The sequence below is a fragment of the Euwallacea fornicatus genome, chromosome 34 (assembly GCF_040115645.1).
Source record: "Euwallacea fornicatus isolate EFF26 chromosome 34, ASM4011564v1, whole genome shotgun sequence".
Lineage (NCBI taxonomy): Eukaryota > Metazoa > Arthropoda > Insecta > Coleoptera > Curculionidae > Euwallacea > Euwallacea fornicatus.
The window spans coordinates 1,549,920-1,573,973 of NC_089574.1; the positions used below are offsets into that span (position 1 = coordinate 1,549,920).

At 35.4% G+C, this 24,054-nt stretch overlaps 1 protein-coding gene across 2 annotated transcripts; it reads left to right on the top strand.

The window, feature by feature from the left end:
* The first annotated feature begins 630 nt into the window (after positions 1-630).
* DCX-EMAP (Doublecortin-domain-containing echinoderm-microtubule-associated protein) lies at positions 631-22,616 on the top strand. Of its 2 annotated transcripts, XM_066299610.1 has the most exons (23): positions 631-957; positions 2,047-2,245; positions 3,831-4,008; positions 5,842-6,009; positions 7,570-7,663; positions 11,044-11,229; positions 11,284-11,458; positions 11,524-11,703; positions 14,126-14,264; positions 14,341-14,490; positions 15,233-15,404; positions 15,604-15,699; positions 15,983-16,120; positions 16,700-16,788; positions 17,082-17,253; positions 17,572-17,700; positions 18,245-18,373; positions 20,693-20,855; positions 21,046-21,228; positions 21,283-21,378; positions 21,450-21,564; positions 22,046-22,199; positions 22,255-22,616. In XM_066299610.1, the coding sequence occupies exons 1-22, from the start codon at positions 955-957 to the stop codon at positions 22,197-22,199; spliced, it is 3,108 nt and encodes a 1,035-aa protein (XP_066155707.1). In that variant the 5' UTR covers positions 631-954; the 3' UTR covers positions 22,255-22,616. The 2 variants fall into 2 exon arrangements, with proteins under 2 accessions (XP_066155707.1, XP_066155708.1); XM_066299611.1 differs by lacking the exons at positions 631-957; positions 2,047-2,245; positions 3,831-4,008; positions 5,842-6,009; positions 7,570-7,663 and adding an exon at positions 10,038-10,243.
* Positions 22,617-24,054: the final 1,438 nt, after the last annotated feature.

Genomic DNA, 24,054 nt, shown 5'->3' on the forward strand with positions numbered 1-24,054 from the left:
TTTCTATTCGTATAACACACATATAAAATTGTACGAAATTTCAATTACAAATATTTATATATTTTTTAAATGTTGCATCAATTTTGATGAACCTTTCCCAGGTGTTCTTGGACACGATCATATAATGAAGTAAAAAATCATGCATTATTTTGCCATGAAAACTTAAAAGGAGAACGTTTGTTCGAAGAAACATCGAATTATGAGCAAATATACAGAGTGTTTCATATGGAAAAGGTACAGTTATGCGTACGAATTTATTATTTCATTTTATTTCATAAGGGAAACCTTTAAAGGCAGTTGAAGGTGAAAAAAATCTCTTTTATTTTCAGATTTCCAATATTTTCTTCAGCGTTTTAAGCATAAGCATTTTAAGTTGCTCTAGTTATTTATTCGTATATTATTAAATTTACATTAATGTTTCTCCGTTATCGATAAATTATCTAACAGTGAAGATTTTATTACTGACATTAAAGAAATTGGTTACGCCAATGTGAATCACGACTTTCTTAGAAAGGAGGCCAACCACAGCCAAGCCCATTGGTCAAGGATTTTCTGACCAATCGAAAATTCCCAAACTATAAAGCCACCCTGCTTGGAGTCAATACTCGCAGTTTTTAGAGCAACAAGTTTTAATGGTGTTAGAGTTCCAGACACGCACAGCATTAGCAATAACTATTAAGAGAAAAGATGTGAAGTAACGTAGAAGCATTATTACCTGTACTTGCGCCAGTATGAAGCGTATGTTAAGCATTTAATGACATCTAGTTATTGCCAGTTTTTAAGAAGAAATTTTAATAAGTGCAACTTTCTTTATTGCGGTTAACGACCTCTTACCACGATTGCAGGAATACGTTGATTAAATTTAAGCCGGATTAGTGTAAATGAGGCTGTATGAGTCTATAAGTTATTACTCAGTCCTTAAACAAAGTAAGCAGCTCTACGTCCGAATAAAAAATGGTAAGTTTCCGATTTTTTTAAATTGTTTAGCTGCTGGAAATTATACTAGGTGTCTCTGAACAGAGTGCCACAAATGCAACCGCCTATTCTGAATCCAAAAATGTGATGAAAACTTTAGGTAAATGCATATTGAAGAGCGCTTCGTTTTCGATATGTAGGGTGTGGAAGGTTGGTTCCCGAGGGTTTTTTTATTCATATTTTCCAAAATTTCCAAGATAAATTAACGGCATTCTGTAATTTATTAAAAATTTTGGTGTCCTTTTTAAATCTTTATAAATTGCCACGTTTTTCCAGGCGTTGGTGATAGCAGAGTGTTGGACTTCAAGTATTTAAACCTTGTTGTATTTAACTTTATGGACAATTTTATAGGAAAAATATTAAATTTGAAGGTTTTTACGTAAAAAAGTACTCTTGTTGACAGCCGAAAGTACAAAATTTCATTAATTTATCCCGAAATTTTTCGAAAATATTAATAAAAAAAACCACCCTCATTAACCAAAAAAAACACCCTGCATGTAGAAAATGAAGCGCTTGTATTTACATAAACTTTTCGTTCTGTTTTGGGACCTAGAGTACATTGTTGAACTTATGGCTCTATGTTCAGAGACACCTTGCACATTTTTGTAACTAAACCAGCTACAATATGAAAATGTGGGCGTAGCACTAAGGGCCAAATAGTGAAAGTTCTAGTACGTTTAGGAGAAGCATAAAGTTTTTGTTAACTTGAAACTATCCGCTTGTCTTTGGTCCAGGACTCCATTTGAACTCCCCAGCACCTTAATGGTTTCCTTCTGAATGCCGAAAAATCAGAGTTTAGACAATGTTAATGAAATTCCTGCACCAACGGTACAAAAAGGGCACTCCCTTGATTTCTCTCGTAAACTAAGTTTCCCTTAATACTTTGATCTATTATCTCTAAAATTGACGTCCTGATAATTTTGTTAAAAGGTAAATTTTTTTCGTTTCGTTGAAAATGATCTTCCATGTCCACTACTGGTCTATTGGTTAAAATTTGAATATTCTCATATTGGGGTTAATGTGATTTACGAAAAACGACCATATCGATTCAAAATTTGAAACGTTCCATAGTCTGTGGCTCCCTCTCGCATCGGCAGCAGCTCTATGCGGCAGAACGTGGAATTAACACAAGAAAATAACGTCCATCCACAAGAGAGTGTTATTTTAAGTGGCGACCCTGAAGGTCTTTCCAACGTAGTACGTAACGAGAAAAATACTAATGCGCTTAGTTTGGCGCCGGCTCCTGCAGGCGACGTCCAAGACAAAGAGGGTAAGTTTAGAATAATTTCTTGTAATTGACTAGTATTACAGAGCAATGGCCTAATTTGCGATAATTATCGGCACTTAATCACATTTATTGACCACACGTCATGTGGCCATCGCTTAAGGTAGATACGCAAGTCTTATGTAAGGTTCGCATGGAATTTTTGGAAGACTTGAGCAGAATCGTAAGCAACTGATGTGGAGTGGATATTGTGAAGAAACATTAAAGTATCGCAACTTCTGTCTCTTCGTATCTTCAATCCACGCATAACTTCGCAGGAGAATGACTTAAAAACTCCACGATCTTTAATATTATTAATACCTGCTTTAAGGTTTGACTCCATATTTTTTTAAATTAATTTATTATAATCGTGGCGATGGTTATGGCGACAAATTGATGTGGTGAGTAACTTAAGTGGAATGTGTCACTTAGTTGGGTAAAAGGACACCAGTTCTCCTATTTGGAAACAAGTCAATCCTCCCGATAGTTAATGCTGAATAAAGATCTCTTGTAGCTGCATCGATTCATCCGCCTTTGGTATTAGAAAATTCTCTTCCCAAATCAGCTTATATTCTATTGAAGCTTTTAATACTTCATGGAAAATAAAGTCTTTTTCCGGTGAGAAAAAACAATTGAAAACAGTTTTTCCACACGAATTTAAAGCGCAATAAAGGGTTTTACATGTTAACGTTTTATCCCATTAAATCAAAGCTATGAACTTCATATATAGATTTATGCCAACAAATCGATGGAGTCAAAACAACTTGCAAAAATCTTTAAAATTACTGTTATCTCCGACAAGTTTCTATTTGTTACGCTCCTCGCATAATTTCAAATTCTTACAGATCTACATAATACCTCAAAGAGACATTCGAACACCAATTTTACGCCCCCTAAGGAGGGACTAAAGGGGATACTTCACTTCTAAGGGCGCAAAAAATGTGCCTCACGTAATTATTGATTTGTATAATCAAATAACACGAAAACGCTTTTGAACAGTTGCGAATTAGATTTAAAATTATTCCTAAGTTCATTTAAACGAGTTCCATTAATATTAATATTAATGTTGATGATGGAATCACTTTTGCACGAAAATAAATGTCCCATTTAATCTGATACAAGTTTAATTACTGATTCACGCATCAGAGACGAAACTGAGCAGGTTTTTTCAAATTTCCAGAGAAAATCGAAATTTTCAGACACTATCGAAATTGTTTTGATTGTGATACATAATCTTGCCAAGCTCTAAAATGCGCATCTTTCTTCTCATTTAATCGATTTCGCGTTTTGCTTCTAACGTTCGCGTTCTATTAACTTTTTTGAAACACCCTGTATTTTTAAGGAACTCTGGACTAGCATCACTTCGTACAATTGTGCAGTCAGTGCAGTAAGGTAAATCAGTCATAAAAATATGCTATTAATCTAAAATTTTGGTCCAACAGCCACATTTCCAGTCATCTAATATACACAAACTGCTATTGTTTAACTGAGCGCACAAGCTCTAAAAATTAATTAGGTTCTTAAGTTAGTCTTAGCTAATTTTTATCAAATTGATTTTATTTGCAAATTGGAAATTTTATTTTGTTTCTAGAAGAATTCTCCGAAGAAGAGGATGAAATTCAGATTGTTAGCAATATAAGTGGATACTGGCGTCAAGGAGCCAACTCGAGACCACCTAGTTCACTAATGGCAGACAATGCCAGCGATGCCACATCTATGCAGAACGCCACTTTACGCCCTAAAAGTCGTGGTGAAATAACAACAAGCAGGTAATTTACCGTTTTCCATCACGACACACTCTAACCTTGTAGAACTGAGTAACATCGTTGTGTGGTTACCTATTCAGGCGCCATCTTTGAACGGTAAGGGAAACCTCATAAAAATTCCAACGCATGCGCCATTATCACAGTAATAAAAAATATTTAATTCATTTTAACAGTAATTTACGTTTCCAACTGAACCTGGCAGGGTTGTTTGATTTTTAACACGTCACAAATTTAAGGGGATATTCCTGGAGTTAAAGTAAGAAAAAAAGTTAATATAAAAGTATGTCCGGAATGTTACGAGATTGGATGAAGCTTTCTGAAGAACGCGGTTTAAGGGCCCTCAATCATAGTTACTATTGGGATGATTACCGAAGATACTCGCTAAGATATGGTTCTACTGATTTAGTTACCTTAATTCTCGTCTTGTGTGACCGGATAAAAAATATTAATGAAAATATTGGTTATTATAATTAATAAATCACCTCCTTAACGTTTACAGGGTGTTCGGATTCAAGGAGTTTTGACAGGGAATTTCTATTTCCCAGCTGCACAGGGAAAAACTAGCATACATTTCAAGAGCTCCATTTATGAGAAAATACTAACGGCAAAAACCGTATTTTGATATTTTTACACTCCACGACGCTAGAGGGCGCTGTTCAAATTTCCGCCATTTCCAAAATTTCTCTTTACTTTTTTGTTTAAAACAATATTTAAGTAAAGCAAAAACATTCTTAAGGTGCTTTTTCCATGCGATTGCAGTGACGCGGTTATTTTTTGCTACTGCGTATCGTTTTGTCAAAAATCGACACAACCTGTTTATTTTAAATGAAAATCACGATCGGCTGTGACTTCGAAAAAGTATAAATTTCAAACCATTTTCAACTATGTAAATACGTCTATAGTTATTTTCAAAAACAGCTGAAGTATTAGACTTTTTGTTTGAATTTTCAAGTTAATTTTGGCACCAGAACCTTTCGCTTTTCTAAGCAACGCAAATTGCCCTTTCGACGAAATTTTCAGCGGAAACCCATTTGTTTTAATGTATATTTCTCTGTTAGTTCGCATTTTAAAGGAGAAATTATGCATTATTTCCAGCCACTGTTTGAACTTTGCCGAGAAAACTGAAACCGCGGACCTCACCCTTAAAAACAAGAGTGGAAACGTTAAGTTTAAATGAATGCCTGAAATTGCGGATTAATGAATCAAATCGGATGGTAACGAAAAGGAATGCGAACGTAGGGAATATCTGAAAAGATTAAGGCCCATTACAGCTTTAATTCTCATGTTAGCTCGGTGTTCAATTAACACAAGCACCCCATAGACCTGTTCCAATCCTATTAAATTTCCCAAGTTTCCGGCAGATGGCGCGGGTAGGATATTTTCCTGCAAGCCCAACTAATTTGACGTCGCCGTTACCGATTTCTGCTTGCGCTTAATTGACTTGAAATATACCGACCTGATGAGAGTTTATAGGTTCGAAACCGGTTTTTTGAGTGTTTCAATTAACTCAGAGCAAATTTAAAATGAGGCGTAACGGGCCTTGATCTTGTCAAATCGGATGGTGGCGAAAGGAGTGTTTGGGACGAAGCTTGGTCACACCTTATAGTGGTTCTACCACACGTTAGGAAAGGAAAGTTTTGCTCAACTCACCGGGTAGTGCAATTGACAAATTTCGTTGCAGGATTATAGTTTATGTTTCCACCGTTACAGGTCTGACCTATTAATAAATTAGATTTGGAGACGTGATTAGCGTTCGGTTTACGATAAACTAAATAGATTAGAAATAATAGTCGCATGAAGTTTCAGACTTCTGTTAATTTGGGCGGGTTGTCGTAGGTATTCAAATATCGGTTACTGGAGAGCACGCAAAGTAATTTTCTACAAAAATGGCGACATGTATTATCCAGGGATCGAATTTCGCTTCAAACCGGGAAGAGATATTGTCAACATGGAATCGCTTTTGGATAAGCTTTCTCTTCGGATGGATTTGCCAAGGGGAGCAAGGTGGGTATTCGCTTCGTAGTTTTAAGCACTACATCCAGGCCAGTACGTCAGAGTCCTGGTAAAAGTCCTGATGTCATATTGTCATTATTAATAATGGAGCATTCCTCGCTGTTCAAGGAAAATGTCTTCATGATATTCTTACATACGGCGAAATTCTTTTCTCATAGCAAAAGTATGAAATATTAGCACAAGATTAATGTATCGAAGATATGGCATATGCTCCCTTCCAACGTATAAAATCATGTTAATGTTATTAATCAAATGTATTAGAAGATTGAATGGAATTTTACCCTTTCACCATATTAATCATAATGTGTAACACTCCCTCTTAAATCAATAGACATATTATGCAGATAAAGGTGATTTGGCATTCGTTTTCGGGGAATAAATTCAGTTAAAAAAAAGAAATACCCGTTTCGTGGTAGTAAACTACGTTAGGCTATTTCTTTGTAGCTGAAAATCAGAAAAAATCCGTTATACCTACGGTACAGCTATACCTACCGATATAGCTGTACCTACCCAAATCGCCACGTCCCACTTGGACTACATTCAACTTGGAATAAATTCTGCATAATTATTAACACTTCTGAAGATTATAACAAAACATGTAGAACGTCTTGAAAACCGTCTTCAAGCTGTTCATTTTTTTGAATTTTATATATCATTATAAACAATTTCTACCTACCTTCAACAATTGTTTAAAACTTCGAAGTTTTAAGGTCTATATTTTTACATTTTAATTACCAAAAATTACCATATGACTTGATATGTAGGGTGATTACAAGTCAGAGTTATCCTTTCACCAGCGAATAGGGCTTCGAAAAATAAGAATTTTTCCTTGGGCGCTTTTTCAAAATATCACTATCAACGAAGATGCAGGGTGTCAAGGTTTTATTTAAACAATTAAAATTTTTTAATAATTGCCAAACTACTTGGGATAATTAAACACAATTTTGCAGGTGTGAGTGATAGTTGAATTGTTGATTTGAATTTTTGTTTTTCAAATTTTAAATTAAAACAGAATTTCATTTTCGGCGCGCATTAAACGGTTCTGCTTTTTTTAGTCGAAAATTGAGCCGTCATACCAAAAAGAATAAAAGAGCTTTTCTTTTTAAAGATGAATAAAGAGAATGCATTAATAATTTTTATTTTTTGAATAATAGGTGGCGCACCATCCTTTTTTTAAAATTATTAAACAAGTTTTTTATACGCGCGCCACTGATAAACCCAAAAATAATTTTATTTATCGAAGAATTTCTCTCTTATGTAGCTATTGACATCTACAAAATTTTATTTAATTATCTCGAGTGGTTGGGTAATTTTTAATTTTTTGAATATAACTTTGACGTCCTGTATCTCTGTTGATCTTGATATTGCGAAAAACCGCCAAAGAAAAAAACGTTTTTTCGAAGGCCTATCTATCAAAAATTGTTACTTTAGGAATTTTGAAAAAAAATCATTATCTCGTTAATTTCGTTTTAAGTTGTATATCTTAGTTCTCAATCAATTCTCTTTATATCCAATTTATTATTTATAAATAATGATTATTTTTATATTTAGGTATGTTTTTTCTATGGATGGGGATAGGAAATATTCCCTGGATGAATTGGAGGATGGCGCTTCATACGTTGTTTCTTCATACAAAGTTTTTAAGGTAAGATTTAATTGATCTCTTTAATTGATCTTCTTGATTCTTCTTAAGCAAATAGTTCAGATTTGCGGTGGTCCACTGAAACGATGATAACACAATTTTTTTCATAATAAATGTGATATCATCTCTCTTTTTCCGGAAGCGGCCATATTGAATTCTCACGGTAACATTTTCTTATAGTTCAACCATGAACAGTGAAGTTTTCCTAACGGTGACTATCTTTTATGACGTGTGTATCGATGAAGTCACTAAATTCTAGAAGATAATACTCGATTTTCTTATTTAGTTGGGGCTATATACTAGAATGACCAATTAATTACGTCAGTTGCTACCTCCGATGGAACTTTAAAACACATAAAAGAATCTCTTTATTGAATAGTAACGACAAATGGAAATTGCTGCTCCCCCATTGCACTCTTCTCTTACAGATTAAGTTTTTTTTTAGTGTAATTTTTAAATCAAGGCTTTGGTTATTCACATGCTTTTCTTAATGAAAAACTGACGAAAATTATAGGAAAATAGGAGTTTTTCAGGGCAAGAGATGGGATTCAATATTAGGGCGTTTTATCTGGTCTCAGGGTTAACCTGAGTGTTTTAATTTCTAACAATTTTGGCACTAAAAATAATAGATTATAAAGACAACAATACTATTTTTTTTATAATATGCATTTGAACGGTTTAGGTTCCGGAACCGGAATAGAAAATCTAAGACCTTTCCCATTGCCATTGCGTCATTCAGCATTACTGCTTTAAGTAATTAGTAATTGCTTACCATTACCGCTCGCGTCGTTACCATACCCTTTGATTAGAATTTTAAAAATACTGTTTTAAGGTGTTGAATTTTATTGCACTTTAGCCTGTTTTCAATTATAACTAAATTATGTAGAGCATCTAGGCGCTATACAAAAATTGACCCAAACATATCGTGACTGGCCGAGATTTCTTATCGTTATTACTAAGAACGAATTCACATGGCAAACGGCCGCGTGTATTAGTCCTTGTTTGCATAAGTAGGACAAGAATCTTGGGAGAAAAGTTCTTGATTTTAATATTAACTAAAATAGGCTTGGTTCGTAATTTAGTGCCTCCCTTGACCCAAAAATATAGGGCCATTAAGTGGAACTTTGTTTTTTTTTATTCAATACATCGAGGCCCTTTAAGGCTCATTTAAATACTTTCCGTTTTACTCTCTTGGCTCACTGAATGTGGGTACGTGTATGACCTCTAATATACAGAGGGGTTTGGGGATAACGAGTCGTGATTTAAACGCTATTTCGGCACGACATATTTATTTTAAACTCGGGGACATAACTGCAGTATACTGAGTGATACACATGAGAATGATGAAGGGGAATTGCGAGCTATCTCGACGGAAATGCTTCTCTTCAGATACGTTCGTTCCAGTAGAAGATACCTAATCCTATGGACGGCTCGTCAGTTGATCTGGACCATTCGATTCTTTTTGAAGAACATAAGAACGGGTGGAAGAATTGTGGTGTAGAATGTGATCGGCTAGGATTAGCTAAGTCGGAATGAAGTTTAAATGGAAAGGGGATGTGGACTTGAGAAGGCAACAATGCGAATAACGTGCCTGGCACTTGCTGTCTGAAAATACAAGAAGAGAAGAGATAATTTGATTACAGAGATTTCGAGCAAAGAGGCAGAAGCTAATGAACAAAAAGTTGAGTTAAAATATCTCACAATGCATAAAAACTTATATAAATACATACAAATGGGTAGGGGACGTAAGGGAGAAAAAACAGACGAAGACAAAAAAGTCTTGAAACACACTTTTTTGTAATGCACCACTGAGCTGTGAGATCCTAAGAAAGCCCTTCTGTACTCGCTTTAGAGATATTCGTGTTTCACAATTTAAAAAAAAAAAAATAATTAAAAAAAAAAAAAAAGAAATAAAAATGAGTTTTAGACTCCTGTATTTCGGAAATGGAAAAATTGACCTATTTTTGACCAACTAATACGCTCTTCAATATTTTGTCATTACTTAGAAAACACCGAATACAAACAACGAGGAAATATTTTTTACTGCTTATTGCAAAATTCGTGTCCTTAATCGGTCTAAATATTCGTGATTATAATATTATTTCCGCATAAAACATAAATTCATACGTAGTAAAGAGTTTCTTGCGTCCGAACTCATTCCTGCCTTTAAGTGAACATTAGAAAAAAATTGCTAATATTAGTTTGTCAATACAAAAGCGGGAAGAAAATATGAATACTAATGTTACTTTCACGCCAATGTCAGAGGCCGACAATCATGCAATCAAATAGGGTTTCGTGCCGACTCTTCACGATCATTCATATTTTTGACCCTGAGATCCCCTCCATAACGTAGAGATTAGCACAACTCCTTGAATTAAAGTTATTGCCCTACATTGTTCCAAGCAATGTGGTGGGCTTCGCTGCTTATATGCGGTTGAGAATTAGTTAAGCAACGTTTCGGGTTTCAGTAAAAATATATTATTAGTTAGTGCAGATTAGTGAACTTTAAAAGAATTATTGCCAATGTTGGATATCGACTTGGATGAAGAGACTCCCTTCGCCGTGGTTAGCGTTCCAAGAATGGTAAGCAAATTTTTGTCTTAAACTTCTTTTTGTTTATTTTCCAACGGAATTTAGGGTAAAGCGAAAAACTGGAAAAAATAATTTTTTTCATAAAAACCATTGATTTAATTCAAATCTTGAACTGCTACGTCTATTTACATCCGATATTTCTCCATTCGGTTTAACACAATAAATTGCCATACAGATTTTTAGGTCTAAATCTGATTTGATGTTACGATTTTTCCTTCTCATGAGTCCAGGAGACCAAAAGCAGATATATTCCGCGATATTTTCGAATAAAATAAAAAATATATATCGCCTCGACTTCAAAAATGGCCATTTCCATAACTCGGTTTCGAAATGAAAATTATTTTTGTTATTAAATGCGTAAGGATACGTCTAATAACCAAGAGATCGTGACGATGCTTAAAATCGGTGCCCTAGTTGTGTGGATTCCACTCCCGCGGCATGACCCTCAAGCCTCACCACATAGACTTTATTAATGTCTTGCAATTGCTGATAATTTCAATAAGAGTCAACATCTTTTTTTATTTTTAAAATTTTCCCTCAGTTCACAATCCTTGAAACCAGGCTCAAATCGGTTTACTGTGATACTCCCCTTTTTCGTATTTTTCAAACGTCGATCATGGTAATGTCTGTAATTTCTAGCCCAACTGATCTCACTCCATGAATTAATCTCTTTAGATTTCCCAGATACGATGTCAAATCGATAACAAAACTGTGATTGTTTTTTTTTTAAACAATTCTATTTTTAACACGTTATTTTGTCAATTTTACCCATGGAAAAATTTACTTTCCAGCCAGCAAGTTATGGGAAGAAAAATGGACCTTGGAATTCTAATCCTGGAGGCCAAGGCTGGAGTAAAATTACCAGCCGGAAAGCCTCCCTAGTAGAAAATGAAGATTCCACCCCCGGCAGCAGTTCCTCTAAATCGCCTTCAGGAAGAGTGATTCGAATTATAAATAACGCCGACCATACTGTTCAAGTTAGCAGAGCTATAAAAATTAAGTAAAAAAATACAGTTTTGTAATATTTCCAGTGTAGGGTATTGCTAAACCTCCGTACAACTCAACCATTCGAAGAAGTGTTGGAAGACCTTGGGCAAGTTCTAAAGATGTCCAATGCCAGAAGAATGTTTACGGTTACTGGACAGGAAGTGAGAAGTTTCTCTCAACTCAGACATGAATTTGCTGATATGGATACATTCTACTTGGGTATGAAATATCAAGGATTTTTATTTAAAAAAAGAAAAAAATAGCTAACTGCTTGGTTTTAATAGGAAATAGTCCGATGGGTGGTGGTGCCAACCCTGCAGTTCTGGTTTCTCCTATCCGCAGAGGCCGAACACGAGTTACTCAAAGTGCCATAGTAGAAGACATTAGTAAACATAGAAGGTCTAGAAGTAAAAGCCGACCAAGGACAATATACGCTCCGGAAAGTGAGATAGTTCGAGCAAGCGGTGAGTAGAGAGTAAGTTAGGTCCAAATTAGACAATTTTCCTCACAATTCCTCACGAAAAGTATCTAATTTTTTTTTGTTTTTCATTTTCGTTTTGGATTTATTAAATGAAAACAAAATATTGAATATTATCTTTTTTTCGAATATCTGCGAAAGTATTAAGCAAGGTGTGAATTTGAAAACTTCCCACCCCTATTATCTGGCAAAGGGATAGATTTTTTTAATCGCTGGAACACGTCAATTTTGTTATCGAAAAATAACCATTTTGTAGAATTATTTTATTGTTTTTTTTTAGAACGGAACACCGTTTCGATAAATTTTTATGTTATCTCTTGTTGAAAATATTGTTTATTACATTCTCAATCGGCAAAAAATGTAAACCAGAGTCATACCAGCAATATCCACTTTCACTCATTAAATCATGAATACAGTGACGATGAGCTTTACGGATCTCTAGAATGAAAAAAAAAACGATTATCCTGATTATTAGTGCAACGCACATCACGAACATCTTGCTTATTACCGCGAACATTCGAATGAATCACCTATAAAGTGACATCGGTACAATGTGTCCTGTAGAAAGCCACAGCTGATTAGCTTTAGAAGCGATACATGCGATATTTCCATATTTAGTAAAATGGAAAAAAAGTTGCGAATTCAAGGCAGCATTTTCATTATGCAAACACACCTCGACAGAATAAAAAAAAACATGTCCCCTTGCAAACAAAGTTTGATCGAAAGAGAAGTCAGAGGTTTTTCGAGAAAAATACCAATTTAGAATGTCATACGTCGTGTTAATTGTTGATATAAATGTATAATAAAGGTGCAGCCAACCTTAACGTTTTGTCTCAGTCTATTGAAATTTAACAATTTGGGGAGCTGTTTTATATATTTAATTCTCTTATGAACAATGGCCATAAGCATCGTGTCGCAATCCTGCAAGGGCAACATTTTCTCCACCAAATTGTCCAGAACTCGTAACGTACATTAATAATACGTTTGTCTATAATAAACTCGATATTTTTTTTTTTTGGAATTTGGAAACCATTAGAGTTTCCTCCGAAAGCGGCAAAAAATTGATAAATCATTTCGGCTCGTATCAGAGGCGCACACCCTTAAAATACAAAAACATTGAATTTAATTTTCACCACTCGGCTGAATCATCACAGAATCTATGTCGATACGAAAATATACCCACAAAGGTTTGAGTTATAAAATACACGATAACAACCATACGATGGCCTTCACACATTCAAGTAACTCTAGACCCTTTTTTGCAAACGTACAACTCATCGGTCTAGCCACAGGGCGATATTCGAAACCGAATAATACACGGCGTGTATATACTTGAGGAAAGATACATAAACAATTAAAAAAAAACGTTTAGAGTGGTTACCAACAGAAAATAAAATTAAATTGGATTAAATTAAGTACAACGATCAAACATCGATCACTTTCCGGAAATAAACCCTCTGGAATTATGATCCGTTTAGAATCCTGTCAAGTAAAAATTATCACTCCCCGGTCGTTAAGGAAAAATATTTTAGTTATTATTTATTTCCCACCAACACGCACTGTACGGTCTGGTCTCGTACTCACCTGTAATTTTTTTTTCGGTCGTCAAAATTTTTACTTCCATTCAATTTGAGCTCTTGAACATGCTACTCAGCGATACTTCGATTTTTACCCATTTTCCACTGATCGCAGTTCAAGCAAGACCATATGAAAGTTTATCAGAAAAACATTTTATTGCAATCAAAAATGAATTAAAAAAAAAATTTTCTACGTTGATATTTATTTTCGAGGACCGAGGAAAATTGTCAGACTGATAAACGTTTGCTTCAGTGATCAATGTGTCTTTTCTTTTGATGGCAAATTGAAATATTACATTTTCCGGATAACAAGACGTGTTTGAATTAAAAAATCTTTGTTTCAACACTATCAAAACACTTATAGGAGAAAGGAATTTTGGAATGATCAAAGATGCCTAATTCGATAATGCAACAGTCGAATATAACAAATAAAGCACCAAAAGGTAAAGAATAAAAACTGTGTTTTAATGATATGTCACTTAGCCCCCCTTACCGTTTAAGATATTCGAGAGAGAATTCTACATAAAAAATTTTCTCCCTTGATAATAGATTCGACGTGTTCCTGCAATTAAAAAAATTACAGGGTGTTTCAAACTGACACACTGAATAGCATACAAATTTCGAGGCATTACTTTTTACATCTTCAAATTGCGCAGATTTTTCCGAATTTAACAGACCTCCATCCCCTCCCGTTTAGGGAATCCCCACGTGAACCATTATTATCTTGGAAACACTATAGATCTATGCATCCTGTATGCTGCCTAGCAGATTATGCATTTTTCCCATTTTTTCCCTTCGTATATGAAGAAATGTTTCTAAAATAACTTGCAGATTATTCTGTAATGGAATCTCTGAAGGAGGAACCAATAAGAATAAGCATTAAAGGTTTGAGGAGAACTTTCTACCCTCCTAGCCACCACGCTCCCATAGATAACTCTCCACCAGACAAAAAACTTTTATTGGAGTGGGTGTATCCTTTGTACCTAATAATAAACATTTTCTTCATGTGTCTCATTGCCATATTTGGTCCTTGACTGACTGAATAGGTACGGTTATCGAGGAACAGACTCCCGTAGGAACTTGTGGGTTCTTCCTACAGGCGAGCTTCTATATTATGTCGCAGCCGTAGCCATAATGTTTGACCGAGACGAGGAGACTCAAAGACATTACACTGGTCACACTGAAGACATTCAATGGTAGGTATTCTCAAAAAATAGTTTGTTCTACAGTACAGCGAATATTTCAATTCGAATGGACTGCTTTCCCGTTAATATACTACCAATTTTTCAGAGTGCTGCTTTTTCAAGTTCCTCCGTGATCGATTGCATTTTATATTGCCTACTTTAATAGCACACTCTATATACAATGTGAATCTTAAGTAGGAGCCTTAATAGACTTCAAAAAACTAAGCAAAATCTTTGTGCAACATTTTTCGAAAAGTTAGACACTAATGGACCGTTAAGGTGGCCCGCAAGATCATCAGACCTAAATCTATGTGATTTTTATCTGTGGGGGTTGTACGAAATGTTTAGTATTTACTACTGAAATTAACAGAGTGGTAAAGTTGTATAAATAGGTGGAAATCATGGAGAGAAACAGTTACATACAGAGTCGTGGATGTAGTGAGCGACAATTTGCGAAAATGAAACCAGTGCCGACAATGTCGTATACCTTTTGTAACTAGTTCTATAATCGGTAATATTTAAAAGTTTTCTTATTTATTAAAACTTTAACGCACGGATATTTCGATCGTTTTTGAGAGAAATTTCGAATATTTTTTAGACATGAAAATGAGTGAAAAGGTTATCACTAACGCGCTCGCGTCATAGTCCTCAAGTTTTTATTTTTGACCAAAAACACATATTTACCTATACATACATGTATTTATGTGCGGTTTTATGATTTATTGGATGTTGGAAATGGTATTTTTTTCACTAGCATGGATTTGCATCCCTCGAGAGAAATGGTTGCCTCAGGTCAAAGAGCCGGTCGTAACCGTAAGAGCCAAGCTCATATTCGTATTTGGAGCACGCAAACCTTGCAGACTTTATACGTTTTTGGAATGGGCGAATTTGATATTGGAGTCGTGGCAGTCGCATTTTCTTATTTGGTAAGCCACAGTCATTTGATGTATATGTGTGTTGTGCACACTTCACCTTGATTCGCTAAAAATTTTCCAACGTGTGATTTTTCATCATCTTGAAAGAACTCTTTTTCAATTTTCTCATTCAACTCGATTTCTCCACATGTGAACCCCCAAGTGAAGTACTATAGCTCGATAAGTTGCTTGTCAATATTTAATATTGCAGAATGGGGGAAGTTACGTTCTTGGAGTCGATGGTGGACGAGAGAGTATTTTATCAGTGTGGCAGTGGCAGTGGGGTCATTTGTTGGGAAAAGTGGCGGTAAGAAATTTTAATTTTAGGTGCAGGTTTTCGAAATTTCAACAAATTTAACGCCAACATTTTGAAAACTTAAAAAAAAATTGCGGATTTCATTTCAGGTTTGTTACCTCACTTCAGGTTAAATTATTTCAGATCAGAAAACCGCTATTTTAGCTAAAAATTCGGTTCATATCAGTGGACTTTTAGCTGAAATAAATTCAGGTTTACGTTATTTCCGGAAATTAGGAACAACACTCCGAAAAGGTTCACACCTGATTCTCCATTAAGGTAGTAAATTTTACAGACGCTCCAAGAAGAGATTAGTGGAGCAGTATTTCATCCTCTAGACGACAGTTTAATCATTACTCACGGGAAAGGCCACCTCACTTTCTGGAATAGGAGAAAAGATGGGTTTTTCGAAAGAACGGATATCTTGAAATCGGTAAGAAACCATTTCTAATGAATAACAGTTACGCTTCGATGTAGTTCTGCACAAAAATGCAAAACAAGAATAGAACCATGGTACTGGTAAGTCGTGATGGATAATTTGTGTATTAATGATTGTTGTGTATAAAGTGAGTGATTATTCACTGGAGGCTCTTCCATCGAAGTAATTCGTATTGCAATTTGCGTGTGGTAAAATGCTAATTTGAACTCGAAAATGCGTGTGGCAAAACGAGTTTGCCGCAGATCTATAAGTAGTTATTTTCCGAATCAGTCCAGAAATTGGTTCGTGCCGTATGAGTTTGGAATGTTTTTTCCATTACGGCAAATAAATGGAAACTTTTTTATTCAAAAAAGTTTGAAGTGATCGTAAAAACTACGGGAAAAAACTGCTTTTATTTCCATTGTATTTTCCATATAGAAATTAAATCCACGACTAGGACATAAATCTGGAAAGTAAGCAAAGGAAACGAAATTTATACCTACGAAAAGAGTACAGCACGAGTGCTGGAAAATACTAATTTCAGTACTAGTTCGTAGTTGCAGTAAAATATCATAATTTGATATTTTATTCTAGCCCTCTCGTACCCTGATTACGTCTCTGCAGTTCGAACAAGATGGAGATGTCATTACCGGAGATAGTGATGGGTTTGTAACAGTTTACAGGTGAGGCCATTTATTTGAAAATACTCTTCTCACGACAACCTAATCTATAGGGGTATTCCAAACAGTTACTAACTGACAAATAATTCGATCGCAATCGTAAACACCCTGTATTTATGGTACTTTAAATCTATGTCTGCTCAAATAGCACCCATTTTACTAATAACAGGCTTATTCGCTGAACAAAAAAATTTTATATTTGTATTTTCCTGAATTCATGGCAATATAAATTAAATATATTAATTTATTAATATATTAATAAATTAAATATTAATAATTATATTAATTTTTTTTAGTGTCGATGCTGATGGGGCCTATTTTGTCAGAATGGAATATGAAGCCCATAATAAGGGAGTCGGAGCCTTGATAATGCTCCCCGAAGGGACTCTCCTGTCGGGAGGAGAAAAGGATAGAAAAATCGCTGCATGGGATTCGCTACAGAACTACAAAAAAATTACCGACACAAAGGTAAATAAATCTGTTGTAAATCCACCTGTTATGTTGGTACCGACACAGACACGGGGTAATTTTATTTGAGACACGGGGTATCTCAAATAAAATTAAATAAGGAAAGGGTCTGTTGCGAAATTTCCAAATACTGGAGATATTCTAGTGAAATTTTAAATTTGAGCGAGAAATCGAAAAAAAAATAAAAAATTGCCGTAGTTCATAGAATTTATTCAAACGATTTGGTCTTAACAATTTATGATTCCTCATAGTCATTGTAATATTCTGCGGATACGGAATAACCCGATTAGTGTTTATGGTTCTCGTCCTATTATATAGTTACCGGATGCCTTTGGAGGGGTCAGATCAATATATCCACAACGTCCTGGTAGAAATGACGGGAATATTTATATTGGAACTGTTAAAAACAACATCTTGGAAGGTTCTTTACAACGAAGATTTAATCAGGTATGTGTCTTTGAAAGAGTAATTACATACATGGAATGAATTTGCGAAGAAGCTCAGTACATTGAGCAACGTGACGTTTTTGGCAATGGAAGACTTTTAGTGTCTAGTTGGTATTTTACCAGACCTATTATCACTAATTTTATTCTCACCGCATCATTTATTCCTAAAAAGTACTATTTAAACCTTGCAGGTAGTCTTGAAGGATGTTGTCGGGTGGAAAACAGCAAATAAAGCCCTTTCTTTACGAGATAATTTCAACCCCCAATTTCAGCCCGCGTCAAGATAATCTTCCTCCAAGGATGTGTCTACGTAGATGGCACATTGATAACTTAAAAATCATCAGAAAACAGGCAGCTCTTGGCCGATGGCTATAAGAACCGAAGTTCTTGGTAGAATTGAAGAAAGAAGTAAAGACGGAATTGCGGTTAAAAATTGGACAATTCCTCCGTAAAAGAAATGGGTTTACTTGCTGTTTTCTTTCCGATAACATTCTTCAAATTTATCTGGACAAGGATGCGATATCTCACTATGCATGGACTTCCAGATAGTATTCGGACATGGAAGGCAACTTTGGGGCTTAGCAGTTCACCCCGATGATGAGATTTTTGCCACTGCAGGACACGACAAGTACATTGCTTTGTGGAAGAAGAACAAGTTAGTATGGACCACGCAGGTAAGATATATGTGTACAGGGTGTCGTATTTACCCCAACGGAATATTTAAGACTCGTCGAAGGTTAGAAGTCGCTTAAATTAGGAAAAGTTTTGTTCTCGGGCAACTGATAACATAACACCTTTAGGTCACCTATCAGCCATTACTCAGAAAGTATTCTCTGCAGGGCGATTTGTTGTCCAAGCTTATGCTGATAATAAGGGTCAAGTTCGTCGACAGAGTCTGCGCGTGAACGCAAATTTCTTGTAGCATAAAAGAAAAATGGTGTAGCAAAGGAGTCAAAAATTGTTCATTCTGCTCAACAAAAAAAACATAATTTAATTTGGTTTCCATGAGTTTTTGTTAAATTTCACGTACACAGGCAGTCGTGTAAAAATGCTGTAGCTGTAACATGGGGGGAAAGTCCCAATTTCCTTAATTACCAGCGATATAAATCTCCCGCAATATTTGGAACAAATATATTTTTAAATCTAATTTCGCGTGCATAAAAGAAATTGCCTGAATCAATTCAAATGAGTTTTGAGCTCATTATAAAACACACTCAGATGTCTACATTAATTGAAATAAAATTCCCGATGCATGCCACAAATTACCCAGAAGGCAAAGCACAAGACTGCATACGTCACAGGATCGAATTTAAGGTAAAAATATTAAAGTTCGGTGGTTGCCAATGGAAATGCTCCGGAGTTTTTCATTTCCATTAAAACTAACACAAAAATAGCAATTATTTCAATGAAACGTGTTAAATTAGAATTTTATTATCGTCAGGTTGGCAACGCCACATCTTGTTCAAACAACATTGCGGGTAAAATCCCATGATCTACATGTTATATCCGCGTTTTCGAGTGGTCACATGTGTTTGGCAATTTGATGGAAGTGGTGATAGTGATTGTAGTGAATTGGACGATTCGTATAACGGTAAATGTTTAAATTTGATGTATACTTGTAATGTGTTCTTGCTCTAAAAATTTAACTCTTAGTTTCCAATCCAAAATCTCGCGCTCATTTTAGTTTTTTTTCACAATGTGGCAACGTTTCCGTTATTGAGGGTTGTGAGGTGTATCGAGAATTTTATTCCAAACAGTATAGACAGGGTCGACCAACGAGAATTCGACCCCTCTTCATCTTAAAAAATACGGACTTTTCAAAACATTCCCAAAATAGGTTTTATATACAGGGTGAGTCGGGAGGATCGGGCCAAACTTCAGGAGCGTGTTGTACATGAAAAATAAATGTAAAAAAACTCAAATGTTGTTATCCGATTTTCGTTTGTTTACAAGTTATAGCGTAAATAAAATTAAAACATCAAATTTAAAAAATTTATAAATTTCATAAGAAATTCCATAAATTAACGTTTGGATATCATCATAGTAAATGTTCAAAAATATCGCCATTAACTTCTAAACATTTTCGGCTTCGTCTATGAAGAGCATTCGTTGCGCTCCTGATCGTTTCATGTCTTTCTTTAATGGCAGCTGCAGCATTTCTAATGCGTCGAATTAGTGCATCTTGAGTGTCCACTTTCACTCTGTACACTTCAGTCTTAAACCAACCCCACCAACAATAGTCTAGTGGTGTGAGGTCTGGAGATCTTGGAGGCCAACTAATAGGGCCACCACGACCAATCCAACGTATTAATTTATGGAATTTATTATGAAATTTATAATTTTTTTTTATGTTTTAACTTTATGTGACCCAGCAACCTATTTATAAATTTTAAATGGCTTGATGAGCCATTTGACACCACAAATTAAAGATATTTCAAAATTACATTCGATGGTGTGATGCGGTTAAAAATCTCACAATTCGGTTATGGGAAAAACGATTACAAATTGCGTAAAAAATGTAATACAAGCTCGCTTAAATGCTACGTAAATAATGGAAAAAGTGGTGTGCTGATAGGAAATTGATGGAAATAAAAATAACCGAGGACTGTATGGAAGAATAAAATCGAAAACGAACTAATGTCCTATCAAAGAACAATTTTTTTAAATTTTTTACGCATTATTTAATTGAGTTCCTGCTGCATTGTTCCGAATTTATGGCTATTTTTGTTAAAAACTAATCAAAAGTTCTTGAATTTCAGGTGTAACATGACCTCTAGTGCCATTTAAAATTTTTGATACAATTACTGTAACGCGCATAACGTTTAAATTTGGGGGTGAATTTCATGAAGAAATTCGTCTCGTATTTTTTGAAATTTTCCGAAAATAAATAATTTTTCAGGATTAAAAGGGAACAAGTTTTCGTTGCTTGATTCCGAATAATTGCTCCAGATAGGTGAAATATCTTCGAAATAATTTCACGTTTCTCTTTCCAGGTTTCCTTTGAATGCGTGGCATTAAGTTTCCATCCGTTTGGGGTCGTTCTAGTTGCAGGTAGTACCGAGGGGCATTTACTGATACTAAATTCCGAAACTGGACAACTTGTAAACACAATTCGGGTCTGTGGATCTCCGCTGAATTGTGTTGCGTTTAACCCCAGTAAGTGAAAAGGGATTTTACGTACAGGGTGTTCCTTTAACATGCGTCATAGGCCATAAAAACGCGCCGTATGTTCTGACAATGATCTTCCAATGGTCAATATTTCACCGATAAATAGGTGGACATCCTTCTTTTTTTTTTGATGATTTTGTACATAAAGAGGAAAATTCCTGTATTTTGAAATTCCCAGGTGGGGAAACCATATCCATAGCTTCCCAAAATGGAAGCATATACATATTCAAAGTTAGCCGAGATGGATATTCTTATAAAAAAGCCAACAAAATACGAGGTTCTCAACCATTGGTGCAAATGGATTGGAGTTCCGATAGCAACTACCTTCAAACCGTAACAGTTGATTACGATTTATTGTTCTGTAAGATTGTAATATCTGAAAAATGTTCACATATCTCTTCAATTTGTTCCTCAGGGGATGTTAAAACTTTAACGCCGGAGAAAAGCCCCCTCGCCATGAGGGATGTTAAATGGTATACGCACAGCTGCACGGTTGGCTTTATGGTGGCAGGTGAAGACCCTTTGAAGAGAACAGGCGTTTTTATGTTATATTTGCTTTTTTATTGAAAATATGTGTTTCAGGGATTTGGAACAATCGGTATTATCCCATGACTTCCCTGATTAGTACTGCCTGTAGGTCTGCTGCGCATGACTTGCTAGTTACAGGAGACACTGATGGATATTTGAGACTTCTGAGGTAAGCATTGCTCGCTATGTATTAGCAAAACTTACGTTTCAAAATCAGTCGTGGTACACAAGAACAACAGACAAAGCTATTTGGGTCTTACAAAAACACGTAGTAATTTTACTCTAAGATCGTGCTCCCACGTGTCCTCTGATCTTTCACGGCGAAATAATTGATTTTTCTCATAATACACAGTTTGTTTTTGGAGCTCAACCTTGAGGACCATAAAAGACACGAGATCAGTTAAATCTACGTAATTTAGAATTTAAGAATGTTCCATTCTGCAACTTGAAAAAAGTCAAATTGACCTAGCGCAACTGATGAGATTGTAATTTAGCCGAAATCCTCAGTATTGAGTCCTAGAAACGAACATCCCGTGTATATTGAAGATCAGCCGTATTCCCACGCACCTCAGGACCGCGTACCTATAGTGGCGTCTTGATGTTCGTCACATATTAGGACCGTAACAGTTCCGCGAATGAACTAATTGCAGGTACCCTTGCCTGAGTTCTAAGGCCGAATATCACGAGGAAAAAGTCTACAGTGGTACCATCGCCTGTGCGCGATTTCTATTCAACGATAGAAACGTGATCACCGTAGGCGGCAACGATGCTTCTTTGATGTTGTGGCAATTGTCGGAAGAATAAGTACCAAACCTTTAGCAACTTTCTTTTTCGATAATTGAATTAAGCGTTTCCTCAGCATATGTTTATTCCAAGCCTGTGGTCCAGAAAGCACAAGCCCATCATTTGGAACGAGTATATCAGCGAATCGGAGAGTGACGTTTTGTCCGACAGTGAGCACGAGAGCTACAAGATATACCACTTGCATTATTGAGATTTCATTGAGTTGGAATCGTGATTCCTATAATGCGGCGACAAATACACAAGTTCACACCATTAGACTTGCTAATAAAAGCAATTGAAATACAATTTTACTTGAGTAGGTCCTATGCCTACATATTTTAGGATTAGTCTATTTACGCAAGCGTAATCGCAGTTACGGCGCGATTACTTTAATAAGAGAAAGTATGTATTGCTGTAATATAACTAATTTATTACACATTCAGTATGTTATAAAAGTTTAAAGCCGAATAAAATTCCTTCCACAGCAAAACTTTCAAAATTTCTTTTGACATGTCGATTTTTCGTTTAATATTTTAATTCGCCGTTTAATATTCTAATTTTTCATCGAACGTTTTTTTTTTTTTTTTTTAATTAATATTTAAATTTTATTTTAATTTAGGCACAGAAATTTTCCCCGGAAACGTACAGTATCGGACGAAATTAGAGCAACTTTTGAAATATTCTTCTAAATTTAAGTTTTCTAAAAAATCATAAATATTGAGCTGAAGGTATATATAACAAATCTTTATTTCCAGTGGAAAGGGGCTATCGACTCATATGGTCTTTCAGCCCATGGGTACAGTTTTGTTTTGTAACAATATTATCCTATTACCTAGCTACCTCTTTAACCTTTGAATACAATCGAAAAAAAAACGGAAAAAAATGGAAAAAACGGAAAAAAAAACGGAAAAAAACGGAAAAAAACGGAAAAAAAACGGAAAAAAAAACGGAAAAAAAGCGGAAAAAAAACGGAAAAAAAACGGAAAAAAAATCAGCTTAAGGTAGTTAGTGTAAAATACATTTGCTATAAATGGCTTAAATTATTATTGGGAATAAAAAACAAAACAAGAACAATCAATGTTTAAATATTTTGTATTTCTGACCTTCCTGTGGTCTTTTAAACAACTAACATCTACGATTATGCCTCGTGGTGTTCACTATTCAGTTGATCTAAAACAAAAAATTATTAGTGCATATGAGAGGGGCAAATCGCAAAAACTTATATCGGAAGTTTTTGGCATAAAAAAAAAGATGTTGCATCAAAAACTATCGGGAGATTCACTGACCGTGGTGACGTAACGAATTTAAAACGAGGTGGTCAGTAAAGAAAAACGACAGAGAAGTTAGGCAGGAGCCTTATAAGGCTAAGTAAAAAAAAATCCTGAAATGTCAGCTCGCCAGATTACTGCACAAGCAGGAGAAGTTAGTGTTTCTTCCAGAACAGTTCAACGTCGATTTACAGAACGTGGTTTAAAAGGAAGGAAACCTGCCAAAAAACCACATCTTTCACTAAAAAATAGAGAGGCCAGGATGTTGTTCGCCACTTACCACCGAGATTGGACTCCTCAACAGTGGAAGAAAGTATTATTTTCCGACGAATCCAAGTTTTGCATCTACGGAAGTGATGGAGCTCAATGGGTACGTCGCCCGACTGGCCAAAGACTTAATCCAAAGTACGTAAAAACTACCATTAAACACGGAGGAGGAAATATTATGGTTTGGGGTTGTTTCTCTGCTTACGAAACTGGTCCACTTCATAGGATTAAGGACAAAATGGATAGATTTGAGTATCATTATATACTAGAGAATGTTATGTATCCATATGCCGAATGGGAAATGCCCCTTAAGTTTGTCTATCAGCACGACGACGATCCTA